General features: G+C 37.3%; 1 protein-coding gene across 1 annotated transcript in view; it reads right to left on the bottom strand.

Annotated features, from left to right (window-relative positions):
• Positions 1–12,470, bottom strand: part of CFAP52 (cilia and flagella associated protein 52) — an 80,031-nt gene that overhangs the window by 42,293 nt on the left and 25,268 nt on the right. Inside the window, exons 5-6 of the mRNA XM_056115168.1 lie at positions 7,600–7,699; positions 5,952–6,068 (exon numbers count right to left, since the gene is read on the bottom strand). Coding sequence (XP_055971143.1) covers positions 5,952–6,068; positions 7,600–7,699 — 217 coding nt within the window. The remainder of the gene's footprint in view (positions 1–5,951; positions 6,069–7,599; positions 7,700–12,470) is intronic.

Raw genomic sequence — 12,470 nt, 5'->3', positions numbered from 1 at the left:
TGAGGCTCCTCCCCACCCCGACAGAGCCAGCTCTGGTAGCCAAAAACCTCCAGAACTCAACTGCCATCATGCTCATGGCTGCTTTCTACATGCTCAGCTCAAGGGTGTGCCTCAGGGGCACTGGTGTCTGAGTAGTTCAACAAACCTTAAGCTCCCTGCACGAGGAAAAGGAAAACCCAATGTTATCCAACACCCAGAGTCCTCCTTGGCAGTAAGGGGTGGGGAACATTGATAGTGTATTGGAAAGAACCACATCCACCCGACCACAGGCACCATGGGGAATCAGCACAGAACCCCACCATGAGGAATGGTTGAACATAGGAGCCCTAAAACATCAACAAAGAATATCTACATGCATAATCTCTCTGATAAAGAATTCAGAAACAAAATGGTGAGGATGTTTAATAAGCTCAAAGAAACAGTATGATGGACATCCAATAAAATACAGGAGGATATGAGAGAAACAGTGTGAAAGACAGCCAATAAAATACTGGAGGAAATGAGAGTATAAATAAAAAAAAACTACAAAAAGAAATGTCAGTAATAAAAAATATGGTAGTTGAAATAAAAACTCAATGGGTCCCCTCAACATTGAGCAACAATAGCTAAAGATAGAATCAGTGAGCTTGAAGATGAGATGCAGAAAACCTACATGCAACAGGAGAAGATGTAAAAAGACTTCAAAATAACTGAAGGTCAATTGGGATGAATTCAAGAGGAACGACATGAGAATCATCACAGACCCAGGGGGACAAGAAGGCAACCCCAGTGAGGAATTAACTGTCAAATATATCATTGCTGTAAAGTTCCCAGAATTGGGAGAATGCAGGCATTCAGATCCAAGAAGCCTGAAGGGTACTAGATAAAAGAGACCCTAATTAAAAAAAAAGACTCCAAGATATATCCTAATCAGAATGATGAAAACCATAGAGTTACAATACTGGATGCAGCAAGATCAAAGAAGGAAAATACCACATTGCACTGAAAATAGAAGTCAAGCATAAACAGAAACAGAGAAATAATTCAACACCTAGAAATTAAAAATCTCATTACTGAATAACCAATGGATCAGAGAAGAAATCAGAGAGGATATGAAAAGATCCTTGGAAATAAATGTGAATGAATGAATGAATGAATGAATGAATGAAAAAATGAGCTACCAGAACTTGTAGTACACAGCAAAAACAATTTTAAGGGGAAAGTTCATAGCTTTGTAAACATTCATCAGAAGGAAGAAAGCCCCCCACACAAATGATCTAACTTCACACACAGCTAAAGAAACTGAACAACTAACAATAAAAGGAGCACAAAGCAGGCAGGAGGAAATGATAAAATTTAGAGCAGAAATTAATGAATTAGAATTTAAAAATTCAGAATATTATCAAAAGAAAGAACTGATTCTCTGAAAAAAAAATAAACAAGATATATTTGCAAGACTCACAAGAAATAGAGAGAGCCCTAATCAACCAAATCAGAAATGAAGAGGAATGTCACAATAGATACCACAGATATTCAAAGGATCATCAGAGATTACTATGAAAATCTGTGTCCCTTGAAAGGAGAGAACCTAGCAGAAATGGATAAATTCTTGGACTCCTATGATTTACCAACACGGAACCAAGATGATATGGAATACCTGTATAATACTGTCGAGAAAGTCAAAATGGTAATCAAAATTCTCCCCTGAAACAAAATCCCAGGCCCAGATGGGTTCGTGTGTGATTTCTTTCATTCCTTTATAGAAGAACCACTTCCAATCTTCAGGTTCTTTCAGAAAATTGAAGAAACAGAAACAATCTCAAATAATTACTCTGAATCAAACATCGTCCTGATACCAAAAGCAGAGATAGCACAAAATTGAATTACAGACCTATAATTCTGATGAACATAGATGCAAATATTCTCAACAAAATACTTGAAAATTGAATTAAAAAAACTGATATAAAAGATCATACACCATGATCTAGTGGGATTAACCCCAGGATGAATGGATTGTTAAACATACACAATGCAATAAACTAATACACCATAAATACAAGGGGAAAATCATATGATACCAATAGGTGCAGGCATTTGACAAAATCCAACACTCATACATGATAAAAAAAAAACATCTCTTAAAAATAGGTATTGCAAAGACAGTCTACAGAATGGGAAAGGATATTCACCTAATACCCATCCGAAAAGGTATTATTATCAAGGACATACAAGGCACTGGTTGAACTCTACAAAAGAAAACATCCAATCTTATCAGAAAATGGGACGATGAAATTAACAGGAACTTTCTCAAAAAAGAAATTAGAATGACCAAAATAAAGTAAAGTAAAGGCCCTCCCGTTGATCATCGATTTGCTCGAGCGGGCCCAGTAACGTCCCCATTGGAGACTTTGTTGTTACTGTGTCTGGCATATCGAATACATCACGGGGAGCTTGCCAGGCTCTGCCATGTGGGCGAGATACTCTCGGTAGCTTGCCGGGCTCTCCGAGAGGGGCGGAGGAATCGAACTCGGGTCGGCCATGTTGGCTGTGTGCAAGGTAAACGCCCTGCCGCTGTGCTATCGCACACAAAACTATAAACTACTACTTGAATAAAAAAGAATATAAAGAAAGGAAACTCATTACCTGTTTGATAACTAGGAGGATTAACATCATAAAAATGGCATTACTCCCTAAATTTTACGCAGATTCAATGTAATCTCTATAAGTGTACCCATGACATTTTCAAAGAAATATATCAAACACTTCTGAAATTCAGGTAGGACAATAAATACCCCCTCCCCACCAAATAGCCAAAGTAATTTTCAAGAAAATGGGTACTGGTGAAGGGATGGGTATTTGATCATTGTATAATTGAAATCCAAACACAAAAATTTGTAAGTCTACAACTGTACATCATGGTGTTTCACTAATAAAAATTTTAAAAAAATAGTTCCTAAAAACAAAACAAAAAAAACAAAACAAAAAAAGAAATAAAATGAGTCATCACTTTCCCCATCTTCAGACTGTACTATTAAGCAGTACTAATTAAAATAATGTGGTACTGGACTAAAGACAGACCTTCAGATCAATGGAATAGAATAGAAAATCTAGAGACAGACTCTTAGGTATATGTTCAATTAATCTTCAATAAAGTGGCAAAAGTATGAAGTGTAGCAAGGAAAGCCTTTTTAATAAGTTGTATGATTTGGAAAACTGGTTTGTCCCATGCCAAAAGTATTTAACTCAAATCTTTTTTCTAATGCCGTTCACAGTAGTCAAACAAAAATGTATTATTCTTTTTAAATTTTTATTTATTTTATAAAGTTTCTCATGATGATTTGTTACAGACATTCAATATGCCAGCAGCAATCCCACCACCATTTAACTTTCCCACCACCATTATCTTCAATATTTCCAACCATCCCTTAAGTCTGCCCAGGCTATCAATAATTTACTTTGTATTTCTTGTTATAAATTATTTGCTATTAGAATGATAGAAAATGTTTCCTTAAAGGAACGTTAGTGAAGATTGTTGTATCTCACCATGGAGGCATTAAATCTTTGTATAAGAGATTACTAAGATGTTGTTACAGGTTAATCTTTATGTGTTAATACTTCGTTAATCAAAATTGGTTGCCTTCTACATTCAATCTGGTGTGCTGCTCCTGGTTTATCTGTATTTCAGAGTTTAAGATGTTGTATGGCCATATTTGTGGCCACGTGGTCCAGGAAGTCCAAAATTTTTATTGTGGTGATACAATGGAGTTAAATTTTTAACTGGGAGGCAACTTTGGGGGATCTGCATGAGTGCCAGGACTTCTGGAGTACAGGAAGATGGGGGGAGGTAGATCATCCTTGACTCAGTAGAGGCCTGGAGATTTCAGTCACAAAAACCACAGACCTGAGTTTTTCAACAGTTTAATTTCTGGGTGATGCGCATCCTGAGCAGTAGAGTCTGGCAGGGAGCATGGCAGCAATTGTGGAGTGTGGAGGATTTTGGCTGCTGGGGCTCTATTTGGGTGGGTGCTATGTTCACACACCCCCACTCCATGGTGCCCCAGATGACTCAGCCTTGTGCTGGGTCTGGAAGAAACTCTACAACTTGTTGATCTATTTTGAGATTTATTTATGAGTTTCTGGATCATTGCCAGTGAATGAGTTTGCTTCATGCTGGAGATGATTCATGGGCATGACTGTTAGGGCTTCTGGAAGTACAGGGAGATGGGGGGAAGGTAGCCCATCCCTGACTTTATAGAAACCTGGAAATTTCAGTTAGAAAACTTGCAAACCAGATTTTTCCCTCAGACTAATTTTTGGATGAGGCTCGTCTTGAGCAGTGGAATCCGACCAGGATCAAAATTGAAATGAATTAAAGAACTTGATATTAGACTTGAATCCATAAGGTACACAGAGGAAAACACAGGCTAAATTCTTCATGAAATTGAAGTTAGAGGCATCTTTAACAATGAAACACCACTGACCAAGCAAGTAGAAGCAACATTAAACAAATGGAACTGTATTAAATTAAGAAGCGTCTGCACCACAAAGGAAATGATGACCAGTTAATAAAGAAAGCCCACAAATTGTAAGAAATTTGTGCACCACTCATTTGATAAAGGGTTAATATCCAAGATTTATAAAGCATTGGTAGAACTCTTTAAGATAAAATATTCAAACAAAAAAATCAGGAAAACAGGTGAACAGAAACTTCCAAAACGTCAAAATTTCAAAAACATCCAAATAGCAAAAAGGAATATGAAAATGCTCTATGTCATTAATCAGGAAAATGAAAATAAAAACAAAAATGAGATATCAATAATGAGATATGACCCCACAGCAGAGAGAACTGACACTCATCAAAAAGAACAACAGCCATCAGTGTTGGTGAAGATGTGGGAGAAAATGGACTCTTTTTTACTGCTGATGAAAAAGTTTACTGGTTTAACCTTTTTGGAAGGTTGGCCATTCCTCAAAAAACTGAACATTCCTCAAAAAAACGAGGATTTATTTTCCTTATGACCCAGTATTTACACCCCGGGGAATATATCCCAAGGATCAAAAGGAAAAAGCATGATGCAGTGTAAATGATATTTACACTTTTATGTTTGTTTCAACACTATTCACAATAGCCAAAATATGAAAACCATCAAAATGTCCAAGAAGAGATGACTGGAAAAAAAACCCATAATATCTATCTAAAATGGAATACTATTCAGCCATAAGAGAAGATGAAGTCATGCAATTTTCTGCTATGTGGATGGATCCAAAGAGTAACATGTTGAATGAATTGAGAAAGAGAACTCAGAATGATAATGGTAAAGGGGAAATCTGCCTGTTATAGAGGCAAGCTGGGGGGGGATAAATAGAAACTGGGGACAATGGTGGAGGGTGGTGAACACTGGTGATGATATTGGTTCTGCTACATTGCATACCTGAAACTCAGTCATAACTGTATTTGTAAATAATTTTTAATTCATGGTGGTCAATAAAACTTTTAAAAATACAGTCTTAAAGCTCAAACAGCACACTTCTCTATATGGCTGTAGGTATGCCCAATAAAATAGCATGGTTACAAACCACCAAGTCATAGCCTTATGCTTTGAAGAGGCGAAAACAAAGGTGTATTTTTTTGAGGGGGTATTACATTGGAAGTTCTCAGGGTAGCATGAAATAGGGGACCATGAGATCGCAGGGGATTGAGAGCTTTTGCATATGAAGGATGCACTCAAGCCCTTTGAGCTATCTTCTTGGCACAAAAATACAATTCTGATTCTCTAACCAAGACAATACTTGTAATTATAAACCATAAATGTATGTTTAGAGAACTATTCCATTCACATTACAATTGCACATGTGACCTTGGGTATATGACAGATTTTTCTTTGTTTCACAGACTATAAAATTATAGATTATGGAGGGAAGAGGTTACTAGTATACAGCAGTGCAGAACAGACTTGATAGTCTCTGCTTACCAGGCTATATTTGTCCTTCAAGGGTCCAGTGTCTGACAAAAGTTTAGTCTTAGGGTTCATCTTTAGAATGTCTCCAGTTGTGGTGCCAAGGTAGAAAAAGTTATCGTCACTAGTCATCTAGAATCAAAAAAAAAAAAAAAAAAAAGAAAACCTATGAGCCCCAGATCAGAGAAAGAATAAACTTTCTCTAAGGAAGACAAAAAAATGTATTCGTGGCTATTTCTTTTTCCATAAAATTAAACACTAGTACGAACAGTGCCAAAGGGAAAAACAAAGTATCATGTTCCAATTACCTGTTTCACCTGAAATCTTTGCGTCTCCTGTTAATTCCAACTTCTGAGATATCCCCACGTGGTTCCTAGAATAAACCTGTGCTCTTCACAAAGATTTTGTACCTGCTTTATCTCATGTTTCACAAAACCTATATTCCTAAAATAATTATGCATTAAATAAGAATAAGTAACTGGATAACCGAGTTACATGTATGAATCTACATTAAAAACATGACTGGTTCTAAAAAAACCCAAAAGAAAACATGACTGGTTCTTTATAAAAGAGATTACATTTTAACATATTTTCAGTGGGAGAAATAATTTAAGTGGAGAATACATGTGCTGAGTGTTTCCCAGCTACACAACTTCCCTACAGATGAGTCAGATTTCTGGCACTTGATAGTGTGGGAATTTGTCCCCGTAACAACAACAAGAACAAAAGCCCAAGGATGGGATATTGGGATATGCTCTGGGTCAAAATGTATACATCTTAGAATGTAATGTGTTAGCAAATGTGCACCCAGGAAAGAATAGTATAGCAGAAAATAATTAAATAGGTGACAAATATCTGTTATCTGAAAATGTGCACCAGGCACACATAGTCATTTAGATGTCGGAACAACATGGGCAAAAAATAGAATAGGAACCGGTCAAGTCTTTATTCTTTTAAGAGTGCCTGCTGATTAGCTATGTGAAATATCAAGCTTCTGATATTCATTGTATGTATGTCTCTACATTGTATTGTATGTTAAGTTCTGTGTTCACTTAAACAATATCAGCTCTGTTGGGAAATCAATATTGCATTGAATTAATGGTCATCCCATGAGGCCACTGATGGCTGCCTAGGCAACCCTAAAGATAGGATAGTCCATGTGTGTCTGTTTGTCTATATATTTATCTTGTTCCCTGTGACTAATCCCACTGGATGGGGGTTGAAGTTGTAAATCTAACTAGTATCAGACATGATGGTAGCCCTGGTCCCAGTAAAACAACCTTAAAATTCTGCTTTCTGAATAAAGCTCCAGAAATGAGATTCTTCTTCAACTTTCTCGGTGACCATTTGATATGTACGGACATTACTTGTCCATTTCCAGTTCTCAAAAGATACACACACACACACACATTGATCAGTACTGCTAAAACAGAAATTTGTACTAGTACTTGTTTAAAAAGTAATACTTGGATCATAGAGGTAGTACAGTGGATAGTTGCTTGCCTTTTACACAGCTGAACTGGGTTCAATCCCACAATATTGAACCCCTGAATATCTTATGAGCACTTCCAGGAGCAACCCCTGAACATAGAGCCAGGAGTAATTCCTGAGCACTGCCTGATGTGCCCACTCCTCCAAAAAATCCCCCAAAAGTAATACTTACTGCAATGCTAATGACTATTCTTTTTTTCTGTCCTGTTCGGCATTCAGTTGGCCAAATTTTCCTGTTTGGGAGATCCAGTTCCCAGACACGAATTGTCTCACTATAGAAAAGAAATCACAATCAAATAGATATCTATCAATATGTACTTCCTCTCATCTATGTTTTCTATATTATATTGAAGGAAAATCTAAAGGAACTAAATATATGTAGATTTAGTTAATATACTAAAAATTTTTTTGAAGGTTAATTATAGCCTAGTATTTTTTTTAATTATAGCCTAGTATTTTATCCAAGAGCGATTTTTCATGATCTTTACCATAACCATGTGAGGTAGGTTTTATGATTCCCCAGTTCCAAATAAGAAAATAAAATGTCTAAACAAAAAGAATTCATAACTATCTCTCATTCACTTTAAAGTGAATACTTTATCTGTTACAGTTTAGATAGGAAAATACACAAATAAGCAAAAAAACACTTAAGGAAAAAATGGTAGTTCATTAGTTCTGTTTCTTTCAAAGTATTGTAAAATCAGAGAATTAACAAAAAACACAAAGGGGAAATTGACACAAAGAGAAAATGGAATCTACTGTGCCCTGTTCCCAGAACAAAGGAAATTGCAGCACCTGTTTTCAGGATAGGCTTCAAGTAATTATATCCCCATGACTGTGTTGTGACTTGGTCCAGGATGCATGCTTCACTAATTGCTATTCTTCTTGCTTCTGTAACCCCTTGCTTGCTTAGTGAAATTCTAGAATATTATTTTTCTCTATTAAAAAAAACTTTGCTTTTTGTTCTTAGGGCTGCCTCTATCATCTAGGCTGAGCTTGAGAGAGCAGTTGCTTGCCAGCTAATAAAGACTTCTTGATTTGAGACAAAACTCTTACTCTCTGGAATAGTTTTGGGATGCTTATAAAAATATTGCATATTTTCAAATGTCTTTTAGGGACTGTGTTGATAGCTCAGATGTCATGGAGCATATGCCTTACATACTAAGTGACTCATGTTTTGATCATTGGCACCATGTAGTTGGTGAGAGCATCACTGGAATTTCCTAATATCTCCCAGTGCAGGAGTTCATTTTCTTTCTTTTTTTTCTTTTTTAATTTTTATTAGTGAAACACCATGAGGTACAGTTGTAGACTTACAAATTTTTGTGCTTGGGTTTCAATTATACAATGATCAAAAACCCATCCCTCCACCAGTGCCCATTTCCCACCATCACGGGTCCCAGTATCCCTCTCACTCCCCATCCCCCCCCATCCCACCCTGCCTCTGTTAATAATCCCTAGGTCCAGAATAGTTCCTTGAGTAAAACAGATCTAGTTTAGTTTACAATAACTACAACAAAGGTGAACCAAGGCAGAAACAGAATAAGAAATCACCATGACATTAATACTATACTTGAAAGGTGTTTACTGAATATATATCACCTTTATCCCAACCCTTGCTCTTACTGAACTTGCTTACTCTTTTTAATATACCTATTAATGAAAACAATGACTTAAATGTCTGGAACCAGGAATCCAGGGTGGGAGAGAGATTTTCTGTTCAATAAATAGCCAGATGATTCCCTTGTTGGGGCTGTTGAGGTTAGCTTACAATCTAAACATGCTACAGAGCAAGTCTGCTTCACTCTCTGCTACTAACTCTGCTGAACTACTGTTAGAAGGAGCCAATACAATTGGATTTATTGTGAAAAAATACCATATCCCAGCACCACAGAGGCTGAGTAGCATCGCATCACAGTGCCAAATAATGAAGTATCTGACCTGCTTGACCAAATATTGATGAGAGTGTCCCTGGACCTCCTGCCTCAAAAACTTTTATAAAGGGAAGAACTTGATTTAATTTCAACTTTATAGAAATTTCTAACTTCAAGGGAGATTAAAAAAAAAGAGACTAAGAAGCTAGAAGACAAGCAAAGTAGGCTCCTAAGGTGTCTTAGAATATAGTTGGTATTTAATCATTTTGGGTTAATATGAATTAATAAAAATAGAATAGAATAAATTCATTGTAGACAGGTTAGTCATATAAAAGCATCACAGTTAACAAAACAAAGATTTAATTTTCAAGCTACCGAGAGTATCTCGTCCACACGGCAAACCCTGGCCTTCTACCCCTGATGTATTCGATATGCCAAACACAGTAACAAGTCTCACAATGTTACTGGGCCTGCTCGAGCAAATCGATGAACAACGAGAGGACAGTGACACTGAATGTAGAAAAGTATGCATATACTGTAAATGTGTTAAGATATGTTAAGTATTTTTTAATACTTTTTTATTTTATAAAGTAGTTCACAATATTTCATTACATTTAATATTCAAACACCAATCTCACCACCATTATACCTACCCACCACCATATTTCAGATGTTTCCACCCTGTACCCCAATTCCTGGCCCAAAGCAGAACTGAAATAATATATTTTGTATTATTTGTTAGGAAAAAACGCTGAAAATGAGTATCCTTAGAGGAAAGAGTGTGGAGATTGTTGTATTTCACCCAGGGGCCATTAAGCCCTTTTATAAGATACCACTTACATGTTGTTAAAGGTTGAGCCTTGTGTGCTTTTTCTATATGTATCTATAAAAATGTATATTTCCCTCTAAGATTCGTTGCCTCCTACTTTGAACCCTATCAAACGTGGTGCAGTAATCTTGGAGTATGGGTAGGGTGTGTGGTTTGAAGTATCGTGTGGCCATATATGCAGCTGCGCAGTCCAGGAACAGATTCATTCGTTGGTGAGACAGCCTGAGCATGTGGAGAGAGGATCTGAGCATGGTGTTTGGTGGCTGGGTTCTGGAGATTTTCAGCTGCCGGGGCGGGATCCCTTGGGCTGGGGATGGGTCTCACCCACCCCCTTCCAGGGCGCCCAAGTGAAACAGCTGGCGCTATTTCTGGTGATGTGGTTATGGCCCCTTCTGGGAGAGACGGACATGTGATCTGGATGGTGGCTGATCACGTTGAACATTTTTTCTTGAGGTGCTCCAGTGTTATGACATAGCAAATCCTCAAACATATATTTTGAATACACTTTCCAAATTTAAAAGAATATTCTTTTCTATAGCTCTCCTGGTAGAAGTCATTTTGTATGCTTAAATACTTGAATTTGAAGAATATCTTATGGGAGACAATATAATGGAGTAGTTGATATTGGGCCCATAATGAATACTATCATGAGGATGGATACTATACTCACTATATATAATGAGAAATATATATATATAATGAGAAATCTAAGAGTGCTAAGTTATTACAATTATCATTGTCATGAAATTAAAGCAGTAGTAGAATATAAATTGTCTTAATTATTTATTCATGGATTAAATTCAAGTTCTGATTTCTGGAAAAAGATTGTCAGGTTGTCTAGCCACCAGAAGTGTAAATTTCTTAAATAGTTACTGAAGAGCAGAAAGATTCCATATGACAAGCCACTCTGCTTGCAGATAGTTTAGGAGCTTTATGGTCATTGGTAACTTACAAATGCTTTAAGATTAGAGTACTAATTATTAATGCTTGCTCTTTGGTGGCTAGAATCAATGGAGGTTAGTTAATTTTATGGCTTCTGAAAAATCCTTCCTTGGAGTTAATAATGTAATAGCTGCTTATAGGAAGACAGGCAGGTTGGGGGAAGGTACAGACATGGAGCAGCACAAATTCATAACTCTGTCTAGAAATAAACAATGATGTAAGCCTTTAATATATGGGGCACCAGATATTGTTGCCATCCAGTTTATATGTCAACCTTACATTCACGTATTTCTGACCATTGAACTAGTAATGAAGATTCTTTTGATAGGCAGTGGGGTGTGGATCTTGACAATGAAAATTCAAAAATTTGGGGAGGTTAACCTGCCAATCTCCCTGTTCCAGACTGGTTTCCAACTAAAACTTAATGTCAGGTGTTAGAAAGTTATTACATGGGTTACGATGCTTGCCTTGAGCACAGATAACTCTTCATCACTACCTCGCACAAATTATGGTCCCCTGGGAACCACCAGAAATGATCTTTGAACACTCAAAAAAGCTTTAGAAAATCAAAACCCACAATAAAAATCAAGGGCCTTGGAGATTGCTCAAAGGGTTGTTATGAGTATTTATACACAGGAGGCCCCAGTATGGCTCCCAACACTGCCGACCCAAGCAGTGAACTGTATGAGTCACATAGCTGGGGTGAGTATTTTGGGAAGTAGCCCAGCAATACCCTGAACTCTGCTTAAGAGATGTCCACACACATACACACACATACAGACACACACATACACATACACACATACCAAAAAGGCCTAAGGTCAATGTCCATAAGGAATCCATGTTCTCTCATGAACATGTCTTTCTCTCTTTATCTCTCTATCTCTCTTTCTCTCTCTCTCTCTCTCCACATACACACATACTTCTCTAAGTAAATTTTTTTAAAAAAAACAATTTTACATGAGAAAAAATTGGTAAGAATGAAGGAATAAAATCTCATATAAGACTAAATGCAAGACTCACAAATGAATCTTGAAAGAGAGCAACATGCTGCAGATTTGCCTCCTCACACTGTGGCAGGCTGACTTTATCCAGGGTGTCTCGGTGGGGGGCAGGTGAGTTCTTCTGCCTGTGCCAACAGACCCCAGCCATCTCAAACTCCAAAACCCAATCACCGCCATGCTCATGGTCAACCTTCACAGGCTTGAGACGAACCCCTCATACATGAGAATGAATCGGCTGAAAAACTCAGGTATGTGGGTTTTGTGACTGAAATCCCCAGGCTTGCATGGAGTCAGGAATAGGTGCCCTCTCACCAATCTCCCTGTGCTTCTGGTTGCCTGGCATTTACACCCATCTACTGCCTCTTGCTCCATATGAGCTCATTAACAGCCATGA

This window comes from Sorex fumeus, unplaced genomic scaffold, assembly GCF_029834395.1.
Source record: "Sorex fumeus unplaced genomic scaffold, SorFum_2.1 ptg000028l, whole genome shotgun sequence".
NCBI classification, from domain to species: Eukaryota; Metazoa; Chordata; class Mammalia; order Eulipotyphla; family Soricidae; genus Sorex; species Sorex fumeus.
This window is presented reverse-complemented; position numbering and strand designations above follow the sequence as displayed.